A 24,955-nucleotide genomic window follows, 5' to 3' on the forward strand; every position below is an offset into this window, starting at 1 on the left:
TTAAAAAGAATGAGACCTTCACATAGAAATTGCTTATACACCTTTTGCGTATCTTATAACCAGGTATATATTAAACCATTTAGTTTATTACACATGATGTAATAATACATTGCTTAAATATTCAAGTATTCATATGATTATTATATCGATTTTGCTACATTTTCATGAGATTATTGTTTTTTTAAATACACACATTTTCATATGAATTCTACAAGAAGAATCACATGCGGCCTTATCAAAGGTCCCATTGCTCACGACATACTCACATTAGAAACTTGTTCTTGTTCTCCCTTTCTCCTATTATGTCTTTATTATTCTCTATTGGTTTCTCTACCAAGATTGAAGGAACTTAGATTCCAATCTAAGTAAAGCAAATCTAGATTCCTTCAATCTACAAAATGCAACCTAAAGATAAAAAAGTCATTGTGGTGGCTAGTTGTTAACAATGGTCATCAACCATTAACTATTATTTTTTTTAATTAAAAAGAGAAAAATAATTGAAAGAAAGAGATCATACGATATTTCAAAAATTAAAAAAAAAATAAGTGTTATTTTCAACAATAAGGAGATAAATGTTGCATGATAAATAATTTCGAGAGAGATTTATGCCATTTTTGTAATACAATGGTGATTAGTGACCTTCACTAAATCTCAAAGTGTTACATTAACTTTACCATTTCTTAAATTTCATTTTTAGCTTTTGATTTATGTTTCCAAATTTTTAAAAACAAAATGTTTACTTACTTGTTTTCATATAAAGACATTAAGGGCACCTTTAAAACCAAAAATATCCTAACATTTTGTGTTCCAAAAGTATTAGTATTCATTTTCAAAAAAATTAGGAAACATCAAGAAATATGTTTTCTAATTTATAATATAAGGTCAAAACATTAGAAAATTGAGTTTTCATTTTTTAATAGAAAATCTCATTATACAATAAAAAATCAGAGTTGGAAAATAAAAAAATATTTTCTATAGCAGAATAAACCTTAAAATTTTTGAATTTTTTTTAAAATATAGAAGCTTAATAAATTTTTTTGAAAAAGAAAAAAATCAAACTTGACTAGTTGAAATAATAAAGAATTTAATTTGAATAAAACGAATGTCATGTCATGGGAAGAATAGTCAATTTCAATGGCATTCAAGCATATTGATACCTTCTACAACGTCATGAAAGGTATATTGCATAATATAGAAGCTTAATATATTACATGGAAAACATATTGTATAGAGACCTTTTTGTGTTAAACAAACAAAATATTAGTATTCATGCTATAGAGGGTGTTGACTCAGAGAGTCTTACTCTACTTTATAAACAAGCATAGTCAATTTGTCTACATGAAGGTCAATAAGGGGAGCCTTGTTCTTCAAACCCCATAGTTTTTTTTTTTTTTTTTATCTGCATTTGGACAAATGTTTTGCCATCGGTTCCTCTGATAGCATGGACGAATACAAAACAGAAATTGCCAAGAACTATCGGTAAAACAATGCCATGAAAGGAGAGAAGCAACAACAAAAGATGCATCGACAGATTTGTTCTGTTTGTCAACAAAAAAGGTTGTAGATTACACAGTTATAAATCACTACAATTAAGGAAAATTACATTTTATAGAACTTCTGTACAGAGGCATAGCATGCCGGTGACAGTTTTACAATTATAAATCACTACAATTAATTACATTTTTCTTTGTAATGAGTGAGTAGATGTGAAAGAGGAGACACATCATCTTGGCTACGTGGTTTCTATATAAGAAATTCTAGGAGTTAAAGGAGGGATCACTGATTTCACTATCAACCTCCAGCAAGATTTGATCATTATTTAACGCAGAACAAGCAATTTTTTTTCATATGCATGTATTATGCATACAACTATAAGAACAGGGCTATGATTTTCATCGAACCGTCAACTGGATTGAGCTAACCTGGACCCGGATGAATCACCCGCTTCATGGATGATTCTTTCGAATGATTTGTAACAATTGAGCCAAAGAGAACTTATCATTATCATCTTCTTATTGCTGCTGTTCTGGAGGTAACCTCTGAAGGTGATCCTGCCTCTGTGATTCAGCTCCAATATTAGCAGGCTCTAGCTCTGGCTCTGGGTTATCAAGCTTGGCTGCCGGAACATCAATGAAGCATCTACAAAGTGGACAAGTGGAGTTGTTGGAGAGCTGGAGCCAGAGGCTAATGCATTCTACATGGAACACATGCTTGCAAGATGGCACCTGGCGCAACTCCTCTTGCATCTCAAATTCTCCGAGGCAAACACTGCATCTGTGGGATTTTGAATGAGAGTTTGATTCTTTTCATTAGAAAGTGCTAATACAACACGGATATTTCTATAACTTAAAAGGGAAGAGACAGCAACAACACACCAAGCACTTACTCCACTACATGGGTCGGTTATATAAATTCTACCTTGATTGCCAGTCATTCCTATCTCTGATCTTATGGCTTTATTTTTTGTAAGACCTTTATGACTAATATTATTCTCAAGTGTCTCTCACTATTGTACTAGCTGATTAAAATAAATATGTTTTCGATTCTAACACTTCTAAGTACTAACATACAGCATCGGTTCCATGTCAAACACACAACAATAATGCACTAAAATTCAAACCACTTTATTCTTTTCTTCAACAAAACACAAAAACAAAGGGGCTCTACTTAAATGAGTCAAATCCCACCAAAAAAAAAAAAACCTAAATCACTTCAATACAAATGCATTAAACTAAGCTGTCACAAAATATACAAGTATACATTGAATTTGGCATATTTTCCCAAAAACAAAAAATAAAGTAAATAAATTACAAGAGCATTGTTCATACATACAAGTACAATATAAATAAGTTTAATGCAGAACAAATTCCTAACTTTAGGAGCCAAAAAAAAAAAAGAGAAAAGAAAAGAAAAGAAATTGAGCGAGATAAGTGCCCCCATTGGACCCTATATAGGACTGGCTGTGGTTATAAGTGCATTATTCTTATATCGTGCATATATTCCTTTAAGATTTTATTCAACTTTTTCCCACTTTCTAATGGAAATAATTTAGAACAACCGCACTTTGTCCAAAATAGTGGACATTGTCCAAGATTCAACCTGTTGTGGAAAAAGCGAAAGCTGTAACCAGTGAAGATAGTGTGTCATAGAGTAGATCATTGGCCGAAAGAATAAATCTGCTGTCTTTTGGGATTTTTGCCGCATAACAAAACATAAATAAATTTGTACTGTCAGTGGATTTCAAACTTTTATCAAAATTGTTTCACAAAAATCAATTTTTTTTCCAAATCAACCTGTCCTTTTTAAGAATCTGATTGAAAACCATTTGAGATTGAGATTATTGATCAAGTTAGTTGAGCAACATTTAAAGAAAAAAAAATAAAGTAATGACTTCAAAGTGTTGCTCACTCAAGTAGCAACTTTTACAAAGTGTATTTCCCTGTATAGCTTTTAAAACGCATCAAGTTCATGGCTTTATATTATCAATCAACACCGAAATTGTGATCGATATTGGTAAAATTAGACAGGTGTCATGCACTTACAAGTGTCTACCGAGAGAAGCAGTGTGAGTGGTCAATTTCAGCCGTCCAACTCTTGATGGACCCACCATATCAATTTGATTGATCCTTATATATGCTAAATCATAAAGGAGCACATCGCAGCCAGCCTCATGACAGATACAAACTAAAATTTCTAAATGAAGAGCTTAATAACTTCATACTTGTTTTTAGAAATATAAGAACTGCAAGTCTATGAACTTACTGTGAATCATTTGCTCTTAAATCTTCATCAACCAAGACTACAGGAAGTTTGTGTTTCACCTCTGCCCCAAAAGTCTATGCACAGCATATTAAATAGAAAAAGTAGAAAAGAGATGAAGAATTAGAGCGAAACCACGCATTCAAGTCTGAAACAAAACTCTAACCATACAATAATTTAGCTTAGTATACACAAATTGTACAACATGACCATCAAATAAGTGTTCCTCTATCTCTGTTTTGAGAGAGAGAGAGAGAGAGAGAGAGAGAGAGATGTCTTACCAAGGGGGCAAAAGAAGTGGCTTGATTCAGAGTCCTTGGAAGTATTGGAGGAGGTGATGAGAGGCCGGAGACCCTCTTCTTGAGGTAAAACAAATAAAACAGAAGAAACAATATGATGGAAAAGAGGACAGGGATTGAGAATATGAAAGCTTGATAGAGCTTAAGTTGAACTTCTTGGGGATATTGATGAGGAGGGCTTGGATTTTGAGGAAGACCCATCAATTATTAAGCCTAGATGTCTGAAAGAAATCTAAATAGATGGAAGAGATATTTATGAAATGCAAGCAGTTGATGAGAGAGGGAAAGAGAGAGAGAGAGGGAATAGGCCTAAAAAATAATGCTCGTTTGTCAGTAAAGAACAAGATATAGAGGCTTGCAAGGAACTTTTGGAGATTTAACAATATATTCCCTATTCTTCCTTTTTATGTGATGGGACACGCCACTAAGATATAGAAACCTACAGCTAAGCACCATGACCCCATTCATTTTCAATTCTTCATCTCTTCCCACATCATTTCACATTCAACTCGATCCTAATTATAGTGAGAATTATTGCTTTATTAATTAAGAAAGCAAAAGTAATCCAAAAAACACACACTAACCTTCAAATCCTTTATTTCTTTCATGGTCCTTCCTCACAAGGTAGGCTTTGTGGCTGCAGGACTCTGTAAGGGTTGAAAATGCTGTAGAAAGAATGAAGTTAAACAAACACTAATTAACTTGGATACCCTTTAAGAAAAAGTCTCCTTAATCCAAAAAACCAGGACAAGAGTAGTACACCGACCCACCTCCAGTGTCCTTCACTCAACTTGCTTCTTCCGTATCTTCACTAAATCTGGATGCCAGTGGGGGCGTAGTTTTATCCTGTTCGAGTCAAGGGATCTCTCACTGTTGCTGGTGCACGCTGAGATCTGGCATAGAACAGCAGGTGGGAGAGAGTCATATTCGTAGGAGAGTTTGACCAAAATAGAAATGGGTGAGCGTTTACAAGGCGCCAGAGAACGGAGTACGGGAAATATTTCGTGTGATAATATAGCCCACTCACTAGTCAGCTCCTTTTATTAAATTTCAGCAATAATATTATTAATTTTTTATTTCTTAAATTCGAATAATAATAACGAAAGATGATGTGAGACTTATACAGAGAATACATAAAAAACTTACAAAATTTAAATTTAAAAACCCAAATTTACTAATATAACTATATACTACTGTCACCGTACTACCAGCCGTTACCAAAGATAAAAGAGCTCTGCCACTCCACTGTTAGCAGTACAGTACCAGCTTCTCCAGCAAGGACAAAAGTTTTAGTATAGTGGCGATACTTGCGTTATCATGATACTAGGTGAGGGGCAGGTGCAAAATGTGCACAAACACAAAGAGGAAGGATTAGCCACTGTATGTGAGGTGACAACTGCATGCTTATCTTAAATTCCAAAGCTCCACTCTCTCTTCAGTCTGCCCCACCTCGGAAAAACAAACAAAAAAAACAAAAAAAAAGATAAAGACACTACTGGTGCTTAGGATAAACTTGCAGAGGTTTACACCACAACTAGTGTGGCATTATCTAAATTACTAAAATATCTCTTGCATGTTAGTAATCCCGCTTGTTGCGTGATTCGTCTAAGAGACTGACACGTGGTAAGTCCATAATATGAAGTGGGGAACAGTTCGATACTACCAGTAAAAGGACACGTGGCAACGCTTGTAGAGCAATCTAAAATGGAATCTAAAAAATCCTAACCAGACCATGAGACCCATTCCAGCTTGACCGGGGTCTTCGGGAGCTGTATTCGCCCATCTCAGGTTTTATCTCGGGTACCTTACAACAGACTTACCTATAAAAAGTAAGGGTTCTCACCAGGTATGAAGGCTCCGGCTCTTACATTTTCTATTACTCGCATTTACTCTACTGATTTGAGCATCGAAATCTATCAAGGGGGATCCTAGCCCTATCACTTTGTTGTCTTACAGGTTGCATTCCTGAGACCCGACATAGCCAAGTCTGAAGTTTCCACTCTCGAGATCCATTCATCGAGGCGGCACATGGTGGTCGGTCTCACAGATCATCATCATTTGGCGCCCATCATGGGGCCCGACATCCATACTCGCCAATCTCTTCTTTCCCTACCTCATGCTTCGGACTTCCCCTCCTCACTTTGGACCTTGATCTTCTCACCTCCAACCTAGTGTCAACGATTTTTGCTCCTTGCCATAACTAATTGCATGGCTCCTCGAAGAGACATAACTCGCAACCAGGCTGACATCAATCTAGAGGCCACGATGCAAGGACAGGATCTGCCGCCTCCGGCCAATCCAATGCTAGAAGATCGACTCACCAGGCTGGAAAATCAAGTCCAGCAGTTAATTGAGTTGTTGACCGGATCTTTACACCAAAATGAACAATGTCTCCTACAGGTGCCCTCTCATCGGGAAGAGCACCAGTCATCTCCTCATACTCGGGAGTCTCGTCCATCCCACTAGTTGGGCCAGGAAATCCATCCCTCTGAGGCGATAGGATTTACTTCTTCCCCCTCGCGAGAAGGAGGGACCTCCTAGGAGAGGCAGTTGCGTTTTTTGGAGAGGCAGGACTGGAGCTCAAGAAGGGAAAGAAGAAGTTGCCCACTTTAGCTCTAACCAACCCCTAAGTAAGAACATCATGGTAGAGGTTCTTCCGGAGAGGTTTTATATCCCATCCATTAAGCTCTATGACGGAAACACAGACCCCTATGATCATGTAGAGCTCTTCTCTTCTCACATGCTGGTGTAATCGGGCTCAGACGTGATGTGGTGCAGGGCTTTTTCGGCTACTTTGGGAGGTTATGCCTGGACGTGGTACTCTTGCCTTCCCCATCGTTCCATTAATAGTTGGGAAAAGTTAAAGACATGTTTCCTAGCCTATTATGCTCCATTGAAGCGTCATCAGAAGTCTTCTATGGCTTTGGTTAACATTAAGCAAAACCAAGGGGAATCCCTAAAGGATTTTGTGGCCAGGTTTAATGAAGAGGTTTTGAGCATCGACAAGTTTGATCAGCGGATTGCAATGGTGGCCCTCCAGAATGGCTTGAGGACTGGGCCATTCGCTCAATCATTGGCCAAGACTCTATCTCATACCTTTATAGAAGTCCTTGCCTGGGCTACCAAGTACATCAATACTGAAGAAATAATAAAAGGTCAAGCGAGATAAGCAACCCGACAAGAAGGGTCAAGAGCCTTGGGTTGTCCCCAAGTCGACAGTGTACTAATGGCCGGAAGAAACTCAGAGCCGAACACCCTCTGCTGCGAGGGAGTGGCTAAAATCCAAAGGTCAAGAGCCCTAGGCTGTTCCCAAGTTGAAGGTGGACTAATGACCGGAAGAAACTCAACACCCTCCTCTGCGAGAGAGTGGCTAAAATTCAAGAATCAAGAGCCCTAAGTTGTCCCCAAGTCGACAGTAGACTAATGACCGGAAGAAACTCAGAGCCCAACACCCTCCTCTGCGAGGGAGTGGCTAAAATCCAAGGATCAAGAGCCCTAGGCCGTTCCGAAGTCGAAGGTGGACTAATGATCGGAAGAAACTCAACACCCTCCTCCACGAGGGAGTGGCTAAAATCCAATGGTCAAGAGCCCTAGGCTGTCCCCAAGTCAAAAGTGAACTAATGGCCGAAAGAAACTCAACACCCTCCTCCATAAGAGTGTGGTTAAAATCCAAGGGTCAAGAGCTCTAGGCTGTCCCCAAATCGAAGGTGGACTAATGGCCGGAAGAAACTCAACACCCTCCTCCGTAAGGGAGTGACTAAAATTCAAGGCTCAAGAGCCCTAAGTTGTCCCTAAGTCGACAGTGGACTAATGGCTGGAAGAAACTCAGAGCTCAACACCCTTCTCCGCGAGGAAATAGCTAAAATCCAAAGGTCAAGAGCTTTAGGCCGTCCCCAAGTCGAAGGTGAACTAATGGCCGGAAGAAACTCAACACCCTCCCCAAACTAAAGGAGGACAGAAGTCAAGAAAACCAAGGCTGGGCACGAGCTAAAAGGAGCTCAGCAAACGCGACCTAGCTTGGGAAATTCCAACCACGCCTGCGACGAAAGCAATAAGAAAGATTAACTAGGAAGGAAGAATTGACTAGGAGAAAGAGGACAGAAGTCAAGAAAGGAAAACTAGGGTTGGGCACAAGCTAAAAGAAGCTCAGCAAGCGCAACCTAGCCTAGGAAATCCCAACCATGCCTACGACAAAAGCAACAAAAAACAGGTTAGTCAAGCTAAAGTTTCAAAAAATATATATATATTAATTTTTTTTAAAGAAAAAGTAAAAGAAGAAAGAGGGCAATAGTGGGGCAAAAGCCCCAGGGAGCTCGACCAGGCCGCCCTAGGAGGGATCAACCATGGCTGAGCAGCTAGGCCATCCTAGCTGCCCCATGGGGGATTGGCCATGGCTGAGCATGGTCAAGGCCGACCTTGGCCTAGTCGGGCCTGGCCAAGGACGACCTCTGCCCTGAAAGGGCTTAAAAAAAAAAGGAAATGAGTAAAAAAAAAAAAAAAAAGAGAGAAGAAAATGAGAGACTAATCTCAAAAGTTGGAGCTTAGCTACTAAAGGGAAGTGATAATTGAGGGGTGGGACCTTGGATATAGAGGGACCTTGGATATAGAGGGACCTAAGCCCTCCAACTAAACACCCTCTATAATTTCAATGTAATAAATAGCTCTTTTTAAGTATGAGATCCATGTCTAACATACTCCTACACACCTCGGGCAAAATTCACACTCATATGACTTCAGAAATTAGGCTACTCCTCGACCCAATATGATTTTCAGCTCAGCTCAAGAAGTGGGGGGCAAGTGATGTGGCATTACCTAAATTACTAAAATACCCCCTACACACTAGTAGTCTCGCTCGCCACGTGGAACGTCTAAGAGACTGACATGTGGCAAGTCCACAATACAAAGTGGGGAACAGTCTGGTACTACTAGTAAAAGGACACATGGCAACGCTTGTAGAGCAATTCGGAGTGGAGTTCGAAAAATCCGGACTAGACCACGAGACCCATTCCAGCTTGACCTCGGAAGCCATGCCTGCCCATCTCGGGTTTTATCTCAGGTACCTTATATAACGAACATGTCTATAAAAAGTAGGGATTCTCACTAGGTATGAAGGCTCCGGCTCTTACATTTTCTACTACCCGCATTTACTCTACTGACTTGAGCATCGAAGTCTAGCCTGAGGGATCCTAGCCCCATCACTTCGTTGTCTTATAGGTTGCATTCTCAAGGCCCGACATGGCCAAGTCCGAAGTTTCCACTCTTGAGGTCCATTCATCGAGGCAGCATGTGGTGGTCGATCTCACATATCATCATCAACAAGTTTTATGGAATTATTAAAGAGACCTCAGGACTAAATGCCCGCAAACAGAGGTTAATGCCCATAAAAAACTTTTTGCAAAAAATTCTTTTATCTTATTAATGCATGTTGTTCAATGCAAGTGTTCAATTTGAAAGAGAGTACGAAGACATGCAACACTATTCAACTCTGTAAGAACATTTATGGGCATGTAGCATGAACAAACGTTATGTTTTAAAAGAAAAGGGCATGATCTACAATGAGAAAAATGAGAAATAGAGGAACGCAGTAAAACCTCAAGATAAGAACCCTAAGGTTGGGTCGGTGATAAGAAGTTATAACCACCTTCTCAATATACACATTTGTATATTTTACCAAATGCCTATAATTTGTGTTATTCAATTAGATAACAATCATTTTTTTTCCCAGCTTGGGATAAATTTAATATGTACAGAATACGGCTACTTTTAAGGATAATACAACAACTTGGTACTTTTAAGACTATAAATTCAGACTACTTTATATTACCAAATAATATTAACCTTTTTAAATAACAAAGAAGGTGATTCCATTGTTCGCTCCACTTCATTAACAAAGTCTAACTTAGAAATATAATCAAATACAAGCGGTGTTTTTAGAAATACCAAAAAGCCAATCAATGTGATTGAGAATTTCAGGAGTTTTGTCATATCAAATTTTCAAGTAGGTAATACGAAGCAGCCATTGAAAGCCAAACAAAGAGGGAAGACAAGTCGCCAAAAACACATTCTGTTATGTTGGAAATACTAATTGCTATGCTTCTAGAAAAACGCCCCGTAATGTTTCAATTTAGAATGTTGAAATCAAGATCCAAAGTAGCAATTTCAATAATCTTAACATCATTTTGATCTTAGTCGAATAAGCCACTACCAATACAGATTAAACAATAATAATCATTATGGAATTGGAAGCCGATCGAGAAAGAAGAAAAAGGGGAAGAACAGCCGACATAGAAATACTACCTGAATTACTCAGTGCTGCTTTGATTTGCTAGTGTTAATTAGTGTTCTACACGGCCAACAACTAAATAATCGAAATCAATGTATTTATATAGAGAAGCACTGTCAGTCTGTGTTACTTGGTGGGAAAACGAATCAAGCCACTCAATGTTTAAATTAAAACTATCTTAATATTTATTTGATAAAGTTAAATTTAATACAAAATAAAAATAAAAAATGTCAACCAATTGGTTACATTGATGGGTCCTGGAACCTATCACCATTTCAGGGTCCCAAGTGGTTGGTTTATTGGAACCCATCTTGATGCTACCTTGAAAGAAAAATAACAACAAAAAATAAAAATGAGAGAAGGGTTTGATAGGTCAGAAATGTTATGGCACACACTCAAGGGGGGTGAATTGGGTAATTTAAAAATATGATAAAATTTAAATTTTTTTTAACACAAATGAGGTTTTGGTGAGTTAAAACATAAAATATGTATAGAATGACAAATACAATGCTTAAAGAATAAGAAACAAGAAAGATAAAAAGCACAAAGGATTTATAGTGATTCGATTTAAATCAAGACTAATCCACTATATTAGCTCATCACTAAGGATTTTAAACTAATTCACTAAAACCTCCTACTTGATCCCAAGTAGGTCCTCTAGTACAAGACTAAAAAATTACAAACTTCCTACTTATACACAAGTAGGCCCTCTAACTTACAAGTTAGGAAATACAAAAATTGAACAATAAAAAGATAATCTAAGAGATAAATCTCTTTGTTACAAGATCTCTCAATGTAAAATACAAGTTTTGAATCAAGTGAAACAAATTAAGCACAAAGTCTTTGAGAGAAAAGTTAAAGCACAAATACAATTTAGAAATATGAAAATAATTTGTAAACTCACTTCACTTCATTCCCATTCATTAGCCTCTTCAACTTTATTCATGAGTTGTATTTTAGGCATCCCAAGAGGTTCAAGAGAAAACTAATCAAAAAAATTCCCAGACCTTCTATTAACAGCTAGTTATGAGCAATAAAAATTATATAAAACTAAATGGGTGGTCACTATAGGCAATGAGCTCCCTTGCCAACTGCTGGTTATGAGTTTCAGAAAAATAAAGAATCAAATTTGCATTTCCCCAGGTCTCATATTCTATTTGGTGCCAAAAAGTCAAACAAGTAATATATAAAGACATTCTACAGAGTAATATAGGCCATTTCACTGCATCTCCTGACGCTTCATTTGCAAGGATTGGAAACTATTAGAATGGAAGAAAAATATTTATCTAAAGTAAATTTACATACCGCGAACTCTTTTGCAGTTTCACTAACATAACTTCCATCCTTGTGTTTGTGTTACTTCAAAAAATTCCAAATGTGAAGGCTTCTACCATTTTCAACTTACTACACAGAATTAAGAGTGAACAAGTATATTTAATAGAATGTCAAACTTAAAAGTAAATAAGCAGTGAAAATTATACAAATTTATCTGCTTTTTGTGCAAGCCTCTTGAGCCCGTCATGTGGGGAGTTTGTACATGATCCATTCCGGAAGAATGTTGCAAGGCAGGATCAACTACCACTGCTTCACCATGTAAGAGCCAATTGTCATAAGTCGTCAAAAACCCATTCCACACTAGGTGAGCTTCTACTGTTTCTGGATTAAATATATGTTTCCCCTCGCATTTGCATTTACGACATGGAAACATTATTTTCCTGTCCAATTTTGAGTTCCCAACTGCAAATATGATGAAACTAAACATGTCATCTATGCAAGCTTTGGTATTCCTCATAGTTATTAAAGATGCCAGGCGCACTAAGGCCCAAAGGGGTCCTAGAGCCCAAGGTGCGAGGCATATGGTGAGGCGTGCGCCCAACAAAGGAGAGGTGCACCGAGAAAAAAAATATAATTTAATAAAATATAGGCAAATTAAAAGGATAAAAACAAAATATAACAAATTAACAAGTATTCATCATCAAATTCAAACATAAACAATTCATAATCAAACAAAAAAATTCAAGAAAATAAACACAACAATAATAGCATCCAACATCAATCATCATCAATCATAAGATGATGATGATGATGATGACTTCCATCATCATCATTTAAATTATATTGGTCACTTCCAAAGTCTTCCTCTTCTTCATACTCTTCTTCAAAATCAATACCTTCCTCATCTCTAGGTGTTAGAGGAGTACTAATCTTTGACAGAGAAGAAGATACTTTTGCCTTTCCCTTTCCCTTTCCCTTTCCCTTTGCTGTAACACTTGCTCCTTTGGTTGATCTAGTGTGATGGACACTCTCAACTCCAACAACTCTAGCAACAATACTCCATGTTAAAGAATCATTTTCAAATACAAAGTCTTCTTCCGATAATCCATCCATTCTACCCATCAACCATTCATTACTATCATCTATGTCCTTTAAAGAGATGGGTCAATGCGATCACGTGCATCATATTGACGCTTCAATGCTCAATTGTATTTTACGAACACCAAAATCATTCAAGCGATGCTGAGCTAGCCTATTTCTTTTTTTTGTTATAAATCTGCAAATTGATACAGAACATTTTTAATAATATGAATCTGCAAATTGATACAGAACATTTTTAATAAGTATATGTCATCTGAAACAAAAAACTAAGTAAAGAGTCTATGTTAGTTGTTACTTACATGCTCAAAAATGTTCCAATTACACTCACATCCAGATGCACTACAAGTAAGGCTAAGCACTTTAATTGCAAATTTTTGCCGTGGAAGATCCATAAGATTTCCCCCATTCAGCCGTTGAGATTGAATAATTAGGTTAATGCTTTTTATCAAACATCTTATAAACTAATCTTAAAAAATTAACTATGCACTAATTTAATTTGAAAATTGAAATAAATCCCAACAAACTCAATTGCCTGGGGATTTTGTCATTCATGTTGAATAGCCATCTCCAAGCCAAAAACTCCCTTAGAATTTTGATACAAAGTAAATTGGTCACTAATTTTGTCTTGTTCCTCATGGCTTGGAACCAACCTTTGCAAAGCTTTGTACCATCCTATAATAATGTCATGAACCTAGGGCTTAACCTAGGATCAGTTTGGGAATCGGACAAATCCGATTCAACTAAGGCCAAGAACAGGAGGAATTAGGGGGAGATTTGAGAGAATGAGCGGGAAATTAGAAGAAGTGTTAGGGGGATTAGAAGAGCAGAAAAGAACGAGATGAAGATCAAGAAAGGGGAGAATTCGAAGGAGGAGAAATCAAATCTCAATTCATTAATTCTTGGATAAAGAAACAAACCCATTACAACAACCTTATATAAGCATATTTTCCTTCTAACAGCCTAGCTTCTAACCACTTGCTAAAATATCCCTAACAAACTATTATACCCTATTACAATAATACCCATTTATTGCTCATAGGGTCATGACAATTCCCCCATCCTTGAGAGAGTTCGTGTCCCCAAGAACTTGCAGCAAGTAGCCATTGCTTAATCCAATTCCTGCCTTCTCTATTTGATTTACCTTCCTTTCTCCTTCTAGGCCTCTTCTTCTTCCTCATTCTTAAGTGTCCAAGATCAATCCCAGTTGTAATTTGGCCTAGAACTTTAATAGGAAAAACTTCATCGAGTTCCAACCCAATACAACCACCCTCAGTAATAGCTATCCAATCAAGTTTGGTCTCCAATCTATGGACATATGATCAGCCACTTCCGAATTGACATAGCTAGTAGCTTAACCTTGGAGTCCAATGGAAGGACTATCCATGTTCGTGACTTCTGTTAGTACTTCATTATTGTCCAATACAGGTAAGGAGAGCAAATCTACACCTGTAGTTGCTATTATTGTATCCCCATTCAACCCATAGCCATGCTCTGCTACAAAAACAGCATCGAAATGCAACAATGGAGGATTGTAGACTTGCCTTGAATACTCATATCAAGGCTGTTTGTGAGTACTAACATTAGGAGCTACTGCCACTTCAATTCTAGCCAACGATTTCTCAACCACTGATGCCTGGCCTCCAACTCGACCTTCTTCCCTAACATGATTTATAGCTAGATTAGGTTGTGCATCACCAGAATCATCAATTTCTTGTTCTTGTAAAGTGTGCCTAACCCCAATCTCCTCATGTACTTGATGAAGAGGCTTTTCTGGCTCCTTCTTTTGCTACTTCTAGAGATCAATAGCATCAAGTGTCTCAGCACTAGTAAGAGTGCTTGAGAGGCTGCCAACTGATTGAGTGTCATCCTCCAATTCCTTTTCCCCACTCTCTTCTTCCACCTCCTCTTCTCCTTCTTCCTTAAAGTTGGACTGATATTGTTGCAAAATCCCAAAAACATCACCATCGAGAACTTTTTTTTCCAAAGGAACCAGTATGTTCCTTTAATTCTCCTTTTGCCTTTGCTGTCTTATCAATTTGTTCATTACAGATTCCCTTTGGATAATGCCATTCACCTTTAATATCATTTCTGATGTTGCACATCTCCTCTGGCTGCTCCATATTTAGGAATTCCTCTTTGTTAAAACTCCCACAATAATCATCGAAGAATTCAGCCGAAAAGCAATAATGATACTTCTTAGTTAGTATCATTGCAAACTCTTGCAATTGCTCATGCAACATATAGCCGAAATCCTTGCTCGTATCATGTATCACACTTCTTGTTTCCTTGTCAACTTGGTTGGACTCATTATCCAACTTTCCCAATGCCTGATTTTTCTGGCTAAACTGCTCATGATTTCTTTTATTTCCAACTGAAATTGCAGCCTTCTTCTGTTGCCATTAAGGCTCTGATTGTCTCATGTGTGCACTGCTTCCCAAGGCTTCATGAGCAAGCCATCCCGTTGAAAATGCAGCATCCTTCGGCTACAATTGAGACCCCATTTGTTTCATGTGTGCCCTACTCCCCATGGTTGACATCTCATGGACATGACACTTGGAAGACCAAGGGATAGGGATTCTATACATACTGCTTTTCACTAATTCGCTGCTATTAGTCGTTGGACTTCTAATCACTGAAATTGATTGCCCCAACCTTCAACTCGGATTTGTCGGAATTGCCGGAGATCACTGGAATCTGCTTCGCACCTCCAATTCACAAGATTACCAGATTTCACAATCGAGTCACCTCTTGTTACTCTTGCAAAAAATTCGAACACTAACTGTTGGCTTCACTCAAACTCAAATTTGACAACATCCTAAAAACAGTAAAATCGAAATCCTAATCACGGCCAAATTAAGAAACCCAATCATTGACGAATTAAAATTTTGAGTTATAATTATCACACCATATAAATGGAGTTGAAAACAATTTAGGGAAAATTTACTATCAACACCAAATAATATCAAAACCATATTCTAATTAAATAAAATGGGAAAGGCATGATGCAAACACTAAAATGTGCAACTTTTCATGACGAATTTGACTTCTAATTTATTTGTTTGTTTTTATAGGTTTGAACACAATTTTCAAATTTCCATTTTCTATCAAAAATTAAAATATGACTTACAACTTACCCTGAGCCATAAACCTTAACCTTCTAAATGTGGACTGTGCAGAGTGTTGCCCCAGAGCATGTATAAGGAGCGATGGCCTTAAAATTTTCAATTCTTCATAAAATGGTACAATCAACAAATTCAACTCTGTTCTATAAGCACCAAGACCTAGGTTTAACTTTCACTGGCTTGGGTTCATTACCATATGGAACGGTTACCTGTTTATCTGAACATATGACGTCATAAAATAGTCAATAAAACTACAACAAATTGAAGCCAAATTTCATGGAAATATTGCACGAAGAAAAGGTGGGAACAAATCGCTAAGAGATATAAACTTCCAATAGATCCCAAACAAACCAATAATTTGAACTTAACAATCACAAAAATGGAGAAAAAAAAAACCTGAGACGAAGATACAACACTCCCCAATCTGTATCAAATTGATTGGCAAAATCTGAATGCAGAAAACTAAATATATGATCAAAACCCAGACCAAAACCTCAAAACCCATATCAATCTTGGTACAAAGATGTTGCGCAAAGAAGCAAACCTGAAGGAGGGGCCGGCGGTTTAGATCGAGAAGGAGTGACCCGTTTGGATCTGAGAATCGAATAGAGAATCCCACCAAGAGAAAGAGCCACCGCCAGGCCAAGACTCTGCCGACGATTTTATGGTTTGACCACGTCGAGCCTCTGAGGCTCTACCTGAACGGATACCGCGACGCGCAAAGAAGATCGCCGTAAAGAGGATGGGTTCTCTCGGGTTCAATAAAAGGGGATTGGGCGAGTTCAAGTATGGGGTGGATGCTGGACACAGGCGCCTGGTTTCTCTGCCGGAATACTGCTTGGACGCAAACGAGACGGCTGAGCAATGTCGGCGGGCTCAACTCAAGCGATGCTTTTAGGGTTTTTCTGTACACGAGCGAAGATGGCGGTTATTGATTGGGCACCAAATCTAGTCCCTGCTGGGATTCCTCCCTGCTTTTCAAAATTTGTCCCAAATGAATCAAAATCAATATTAATAGTAAAATAGTAAAAAATTAAAAATATAAACTTCAAAAGTTACTAATAATAATCATATTATAAGAGTATCAACTACATCAATAAATACCAAATTTGATTATGATAAATAATTTATTTTATTATAATATTATAAAAATAATATTATGAGTCATGATTGATGATAGTGTCATCAATTATATGATATTTTTTTATTAGATTAGGATAAAAAAATTATGTGTTATTATCTTCTTTATCTAATACCGTGATTGATTGATGAAAATCATGACTATTATAATATTACTAATATCAAACTATTATGGTTATAAATAGAAAATTATTTTAAATATTAATAAATAGTAAATTGAGTGATGTAAATAGGAAAAATATTAATAACAACAAATTAGTATTTTAAATTCCCAAAATAAAAAGGGAATAAAACTATAATACTAATATCACTAATTCCCAAATTAGTGTGTTATATTAGCATTTGGAACGAAGAAAAGTAAGAAATAATATTTAAAACTCATGAAACTTCCCAACTTCCAAATTTCAAGAGCTGCTGAATTAGCAGGCGATGAATGATGATGGTAACAACTTAGGAGGACTGGTTTCAGATTCAATGGTTGGTGGATGAAATGGGTTTTTAATGCATGCATGCAGCGGAAGACTATCTTTACTTTGCACACAGTAAAAGCCACAGTTAATGGCTTTTTCCTATCCGCATTCATTACTCACATGGAAAAGAAATAATTAAATTACTTATAAAATAGAAATTCATTCCTTAATTTCAGCAACCAAAATAGCCCAACAAGCCACCTCTCAGCTGCCAACTACCCTTTTCCCTCAACCTCCACACACACACATCTTCACTTCCTCTGCTTCCCTCATTTCCATCTCCATCTCCGGCGACCCCTATTTGTCGGCGTCGGAATTCCGTCTCTTCTCCAACTCTGGCGGCGGCGCAGTACCTCTCTGAGCAGTGTGTCAGCGTCAAGGTAGGTGCCTCAAATTCCAACTAAAAATCCCTGTACTTGTTAAATTTTACAGTTTCACTCTCGGAATTGCTTGAGTGATCATGTTCATAAGAGGCGGGAGTTGATGATGGTACCTCGAAGTCTAATGACTGGAATGTTTAGATGTCAGTGTCAGAGTTTAAGGTGGGCGCCTCTAGTTTGCAGAAAAGTCCATACATTTAGTGAAATTTCAGAATTCTACTCTTCTATACAATACTTGTTTTCATCAGGCCCCCTCTTCCTCCTCTGGTATTAGGCACAAATCACATATGGAGATAATTAACCCCCCCCCCCCCCCCCCCCCCCCCCCCCCCCCAAAAAAAAAAAAAAAGAAGAAACATTATAATAATTAATTGTATGTCTTTTTTATAGTGTTCTCTCTTTAATTTTTGATATTCTTCTCTCACATGGCATGGTGAATCCTTCCTAGAGTCGGTCCTGAGTTTTCGGAGGCCCGGAGCAAATTTTTTCAAGTGTGTCTCTTTATATAAATTAAATAAAAAAATAAAATTATTAATTAATTATTTTTATTAAAATTATAAGAATTTATAAAAGATAAGAAAAAATAATTTGGGACCTCATTAAAACCTTATTTGAGTAAAATTCAATGGAACAAAATCTAAAATGAAGGAAAAATAGGACCTTGCATTGTAAATATTGCATTAAAAAATGAAAACAACATATTTAAGTCTACATACTTCCTCCCGAATCTCCGTAAGCATTTATTGATTTGATTAATCTTTCTTTCATCTAAGGTTGTCAAAAAATATCCAAAAGCCGATGAATTGGACCAAATCGGACCGAATCATGCCTTTTGGATTGGTTCTATAATTCAATGGTTAAGTTCTGGTTCTAAAAAATTAAGAACCAATATATTTAGTTTGGTTATTGATTTTTTTTTTTCAAACCATGGTTCGAACCGAACTGGAACCGATATTATACTTATATATATTATAATTTTTTGAGAATATATATATATATACATATGCATAAATAGTATCACTTTTTAGGAAACTAGTAAGATTCATGAACTCTTTTATTTCTAACATTTTATGCCCTATTGCTATACTAAATGGTCGATGAAATCTCATTTGATAAGATAGTCTATAAATTATTTTGTTTTACTTTTACTTCAAGACCTGAAGCATTAATGAAATTATGGTTTTATTTTAATTAACAAATTTGTTTGTAATTTTATATTTTACAAAAATATTTAGAAGTTAAATGTTAATTGGATAGAACCGAAACTGATCCGATGTGACGGATTGGTTATAGTTTGATTTTATATATGTAATGGTTCGGTTACGATTCTTATTTTTTGATAACCTTTAAAAATGATTCGGTTATTGGATTCTTATAGAACCAAACCAATCCAAACCATTAACACCCCTACTTTTATCCTCCACAATTAATCGAAGTAAAAACAATCATCACATGTACTAACAAAATAAAAATAGCAATGAAATCTTCTTTTGATAGGGTATAAGTGACAACTTCTTTTGTTAATTCTTATAAAACCGGACCAATCCGAACCATTAACACTCCTACTTTTATCCTTCACAATTAATCAAAGTAAAAATAATCATCACATGTACCAACAAAATAAAAATAGTAATGAAATCTTCTTTGATAGGTACAAGTAGCAACTTCTTTTGTTAATTTTTTTTAATTTCTTATATACATATATACAAAAGTTTAAAAAAAAAAAAATTGTGCCCCCTCACTTGTGGGCCCTGGTAGCCCTGGCCCAGGGCCGGCTCTGATCCTTCCTCAATTTAGAAAAGAGAGGATGAGTTGGACTCTAATCAACAGTCAAAGAAATGGTTTTACTGGGGATTCATTTGCGGTGATGGTTACAAGAGAGATCATGGTCAAAATAAAACTATTATTAGCCCATTTGATATGTACAGTCATAATTGATATTAGAAAGAAGTAATACTACTTCAGTAGCCATGAGATATTGCTTTCTTTATCCTTGATTATTATTAACACATTAATTATTTCATGCAACAATTCTATCAATATCTATTGATAAGATTTGAGAGATGCAATTTACGATGGATTGATGAAGCTGGGTGGATGGAAGGTAAGCAATTTGAAGTAAAAGAGGTAGAGGACCTTAAAAAAGAAAAATAAAAACTCGGTGAGAAACCAAAACATTACAGGAGGTACAATGGCCTTACAAAAATATAGTGACGGGTAGATCAATATGATCGTCTACTTGGGTGATCTGTTCACTTCCCTTTACACAAAGTTAATATAAAATGGAAGTGGGAATTTGAAAATATCCACCCAGCAATGATCTATGCAGGTTTTCTAGTCTAGCACTAGAACCTAGCAGTTAAAGTTTGACAGTTTCAATTCTTTGATTTTGGCAGTCTTCCTCCAAACCCTCTCCACTCCATTCCATTGGACGAGCTTCGCAACAATATAGCTCATCCACTCAACACACACTCTTCCTTGATTTTCCACATTTTTCCACAAAAATTCATACCAGATGTTATGGAAATAATTTTCTCATTAATCAAAACTTTCTGAATAGTCACAAACACCTCATTTTGCTAAAAATAGTCAAGTGGTTTTCTAATTATAGATGCAGTGAAGCAGTATATATATACAGGATTGTGTGAAGATTGGAACGTTTGGAAAGGGCAGAAACACGAGTTTCTTTCTTGTGGTCATGAAACAAAGATCTTACCTTTTCATTTCTTTTCATTCTCGTGATCTTCCTGGTCATTAATGAAACGAGCATTTTGTCATCGGCATTTGTTTTGCACTGGGAGATTCCTTCTATTTTCTTTGTTCTTTCCAGGTTGGTAATTAAGCTCAGATCTGAGAGTCTGGAAAAATGGTTGAAGGAGGTATTTCTAAGGCAGACAAGACAGAGTTCACAGAATGCTGGAAGACCTCATGGAGGACCCCTTACATTATGAGGCTAGCCTTGTCGGCAGGCATTGGCGGGCTCTTGTTCGGGTACGATACAGGTAAATCTCATAAACGCGTTCCTTTCATCATGTATGGATGTGACCATAATAACCTAAATGAAAAAAGAGTCAAAATATATTCGAATAGTCTTTGTTCAAGTACTGGTTAATAAACTATGTTCTTGGGGCTGGTTTAGGAGTCATTTCTGGTGCTCTTCTCTACATTAAGGAAGACTTTAGGAGAGTTGAAAGAAGCACGCTGTTGCAGGTAACTTTTTAGATCCTATATATACGAGGCCGTTATAGGTTTCATTGTTTGTGTACATATATATGTTTGCTTATTTTTGGTTACTGATTTGTATGTATAGGAAACCATTGTGAGCATGGCTGTGGCTGGTGCCATAGTTGGAGCTGCACTTGGTGGATGGCTGAATGATAAGTTGGGGCGCAAGAAATCGATTCTGATTGCTGATTTCTTGTTCTTAATCGGTTCAATAATAATGGCAATTGCCCCAAATCCTTTGGTGATTATTCTCGGAAGAATCTTTGTTGGCTTGGGAGTTGGCATGGCATCGATGACTTCGCCTCTGTACATATCAGAAGCTTCACCGGCTAGAATCAGAGGTGCCCTTGTTAGCACCAACGGCCTGTTAATTACTGGAGGCCAATTTTTGTCCTATCTTATCAATCTTGCCTTCACCAAGGTAATGAAAGCATTCACACACACACAGATACATGTATGTATCTATGTATACGGATCTTCGTAACCCTCTGTAATTTGTTGTTCTGAAGTGAACCTGTTTGAATTGGTTTCAGACACCGGGAACATGGCGTTGGATGCTTGGCGTGGCTGGAGTTCCAGCCATTCTCCAATTCGTGTTGATGCTAACGCTTCCGGAGTCCCCTAGATGGCTCTATCGAGAAGTAAACAACCAACATTTTCTTTTCTTGCATTTTCTGTTCTAAGGAAAATACTGAAATGGCCTTTTACAAAATACTACTTGGGATAGTCCTTGTATTTCCAAATACAACAAACCCCCACTTTTGTCCTAATTGCTTCAAGAAGAGGATGGTTACAACCATCTCTTGAATCAGGTCCCTACCTTGGAGCCGTATTGGCACCGGCATTAATCATCAGCCTCCTCTTTTTGACCAGGATAAAGTGGACGAGGCGAGGGACATCTTGGAGAGGATCTACCCGGCTGATGAAGTTGAGGAGGAGATGCAAGCCTTGAAGACCTCGATTGAAGAAGAAAGAGCTCAGGAAAGCGAAATTGGGGAGACCACTATGCTGGGGAAAATTAGGAAAGCTTGGAGTAACAAGGTGGTCCGAAGGGGTCTGTATGCCGGTATTACAGTTCAGGTGGCGCAGCAATTTGTAGGTATCAACACCGTCATGTATTACAGTCCCACCATTGTACAGTTTGCCGGATTTGCTTCAAAGAAGACAGCATTAGCACTGTCTCTCATCACTTCTGGTCTCAACGCTGTTGGCTCCATTGTCAGCATGTGCTTTGTTGATAGGTATGGAAGGAGGAGGCTCATGCTCATCTCCATGGCTGGAATAATAACTTGCCTTCTGGCGTTGTCCGTTGTCTTCTTCCAAGCCTCGGCCCATGCTCCGGCTATCAGCAAACCCGACTCCACCCATTTGGGAGGCAACTCTACCTGCGCCAGCTATTCAACTGCCGCGGATGTATCCTCCTGGAACTGCATGACTTGCTTGAGAGCGGCATCAGAGTGTGCATTCTGTTCAAATGGAGATCACCCAGTAAGTTTATTTCCTCACAGTAACTGAACTCTTCTTCTAATTACCTGGAGGCTGGATTAATTCGATCGATTTGGAACAGTACTCTGCTGGAGCATGCTTGGCTTCCAACCCCAACGTAAAGCAAGCATGCAAGGCAGAACGTGGTCGAGAATGGTATACGGCTGGTTGTCCAAGCAAGTTCGGGTTCCTATCAGTGATTCTCCTCGGGGCATACATCATCTCCTACTCACCTGGAATGGGAACAGCACCATGGATTGTCAACTCTGAAATATACCCACTGAAATACAGAGGCATTGGAGGAGGAATAGCTGCGGTTGCCAACTGGGTATCCAATCTCATAGTAAGCGAGACCTTCTTGTCTCTTACCCACGCTCTTGGCTCAGCCGGCACCTTCCTGCTCTTTGCTGCCTTCTCCTTCACTGGAACTCTGGCTATTTACTTCCTTGTACCCGAAACCAAAGGCTTGCAATTCGAAGAGGTAGAAAAGTTGTTAGAACAAGGCTTCAAGCCTGGTTCAAACAAGTCTAGAAATGCTGCTCATTCTACTTCTTGATTGATGAGATAATTGAAGCATCTTTCTGATCTGAGATTCAACAAAATTTTCGTGTTTTAACCGGTGACTGTAAATACCTTGTATTGCAATCTCTTAGAGAGCCCCCCATCTCCCTTTTACCATATATTGGATCGATCTCAACGACAACATCCCTAAGGCCAGAAGGAAAACAACTCTAGCCAGTTAGATAGTATGAGCGAGCTTGATTAGTCAAATCACCTATGCTTTGATAGCCCTAGCGAGTTAATTGCCTTTTTTGTGTGTGTGCGCGCGTTCTTTTCCAAAGTCGGTCCTCTTCGTTTCCCCAACTTATTCCACAACAATATCGTTACAATCACAATTTCAAAGTCTTATTAGCACTGAGGTAGCATTTATTAAAATAAGATTAGAATAATTTTCGGATCAATATATGAAATAGTCAAGATAAGGCTGAGAAATAATTCAAAATTTTTATTAAATTATTTGTTAAATTTTTTTGAGATGCACTGAAAGAGATAAGTGTTATTTTTTCTTATCTGTAAATATCAAAATATGTTTATCTTAAGGGGGGAGAGATAAACATATATGAAAAAATTCATATAAGAAGTCATGTGACTTCTTTTACAAATATTGTCAAATAAGTTTAACAAACATATTGAAAATAACAAAAGTTTGAAATACTTTCTATATCTCATCTTTTCCGGTTTATATCTTGGTTAATAAACACTACCTAAGTAAGATTGATTCATCATCAATACCATTATCTTAAGATAGCGTTTGTTAAAATGAGTAAGATAAAATTATATCAAGATAAGATTGAAATGATTTATGGACTAAAATATGGAATGGTTAAAATAAATGTGGAAAGTATTTCAAGATTTTTATCAAACTTGTTGATGTTTTTCCGGAGTTAATATATTGGAAGTTTAGAAGAAATTAGAAGAGATTGTGATGATGATCGGATGGCAGTTAGAGTACAGGATACAATATGTAATTAACTGTAAATATAAGGGGTAATCTAGACTTTGTAATGGTTGGTTATTTCCCCTAGGAAGATTTGCCTTTTTAGTTTATAAATAGAAGGGCAAGGGGACCTGTTATGATCATCAATCATTCTATCATTTCATTCACTTGTTCAAGTGCAGTGAGAAAAGAGATAGAGTTGTGATTAGAATAGTTCTTGGAGTCTTTTTGTGAGAATCGTAATCGAGAGATAAGAGATAAGAGAAAGCGAGTGAGTGATTCTTGTACAGATTTCTAGATTTTTTAGTGAATTGTTCTCTCGATGGAGTTGCTGGATGTAGTGTCATTTCGATGGCATGAACCTGGATAAATCGACGTGCATTATATTGTGGTTTGATTTTCTATTCTCTTTTAAATGATGTCAATTCTTTACTGTCTATTTTATGTTCGTGTTGTGACTGATTCGGTGAGGATTGAGTGAGTATATTGGGAATATCAATGTTTCGATTTTAACAATCTAGTATCAACGCATAGGTTAATTACTTAATCAAAAACCATTAAGAAACCTTAGAAACCTATAGAATAACAGTCTATCATAGCTTTCGCGACCCCTACTACCCAATATGACATTGAAAAGTTTGATGGCACTAACGATTTTGGACTTTGGAGGATAAAGATGAAAGCCTTCATGGGAAACCAAGGGTTAAAAGAAGCCTTAAAACCCCAAAAACCATTCCCATAAACTGCTACTAATGAATAGAGATTATAAGCAAATAATTGAAGGCAAGAAATATGTGAAAAGGCTTTTAATATCCTAATCTTGAGTCTAGGGGATAAAGTCCTAAGACAAGTGTCCAAAATAGAAACTGTCAAGGCATTGTGGTCTAAATTAAAAAGCCTATATATGATTAAGTCTTT

At 37.2% G+C, this 24,955-nt stretch overlaps 2 protein-coding genes across 6 annotated transcripts; one reads left to right on the forward strand and one right to left on the reverse strand.

Annotated features, from left to right (window-relative positions):
• Positions 1 to 1,573: 1,573 nt before the first annotated feature.
• On the reverse strand, positions 1,574 to 16,814 carry LOC127811422 (probable E3 ubiquitin-protein ligase RHA4A). 5 transcript variants are annotated; one of them, XR_008025682.1, is made up of 6 exons: positions 16,384 to 16,814; positions 11,879 to 12,078; positions 11,647 to 11,745; positions 4,829 to 4,951; positions 4,643 to 4,723; positions 2,126 to 2,274 (listed from the first exon to the last, which is right to left on the reverse strand). XR_008025682.1 is itself a non-coding variant. In XM_052351281.1 (3 exons), the coding sequence occupies exons 1-3, from the start codon at positions 4,257 to 4,259 to the stop codon at positions 2,013 to 2,015; spliced, it is 555 nt and encodes a 184-aa protein (XP_052207241.1). In that variant the 5' UTR covers positions 4,260 to 4,626; the 3' UTR covers positions 1,574 to 2,012. The 5 variants fall into 5 exon arrangements, 1 of the variants encoding a protein (XP_052207241.1); XR_008025681.1 differs by having other exon boundaries at positions 11,823 to 12,078; XR_008025680.1 differs by adding an exon at positions 16,236 to 16,287 and having other exon boundaries at positions 11,647 to 12,078.
• Positions 16,815 to 17,651: 837 nt separating this feature from the next.
• On the forward strand, positions 17,652 to 23,356 carry LOC127811423 (inositol transporter 4-like). The gene is made up of 7 exons (XM_052351282.1): positions 17,652 to 17,829; positions 20,660 to 20,831; positions 20,969 to 21,039; positions 21,140 to 21,475; positions 21,588 to 21,695; positions 21,928 to 22,542; positions 22,622 to 23,356. The coding sequence occupies exons 2-7, from the start codon at positions 20,696 to 20,698 to the stop codon at positions 23,093 to 23,095; spliced, it is 1,740 nt and encodes a 579-aa protein (XP_052207242.1). The 5' UTR covers positions 17,652 to 17,829; positions 20,660 to 20,695; the 3' UTR covers positions 23,096 to 23,356.
• Positions 23,357 to 24,955: the final 1,599 nt, after the last annotated feature.

This window comes from Diospyros lotus, chromosome 10, assembly GCF_014633365.1.
Source record: "Diospyros lotus cultivar Yz01 chromosome 10, ASM1463336v1, whole genome shotgun sequence".
Taxonomy (NCBI): domain Eukaryota; kingdom Viridiplantae; phylum Streptophyta; class Magnoliopsida; order Ericales; family Ebenaceae; genus Diospyros; species Diospyros lotus.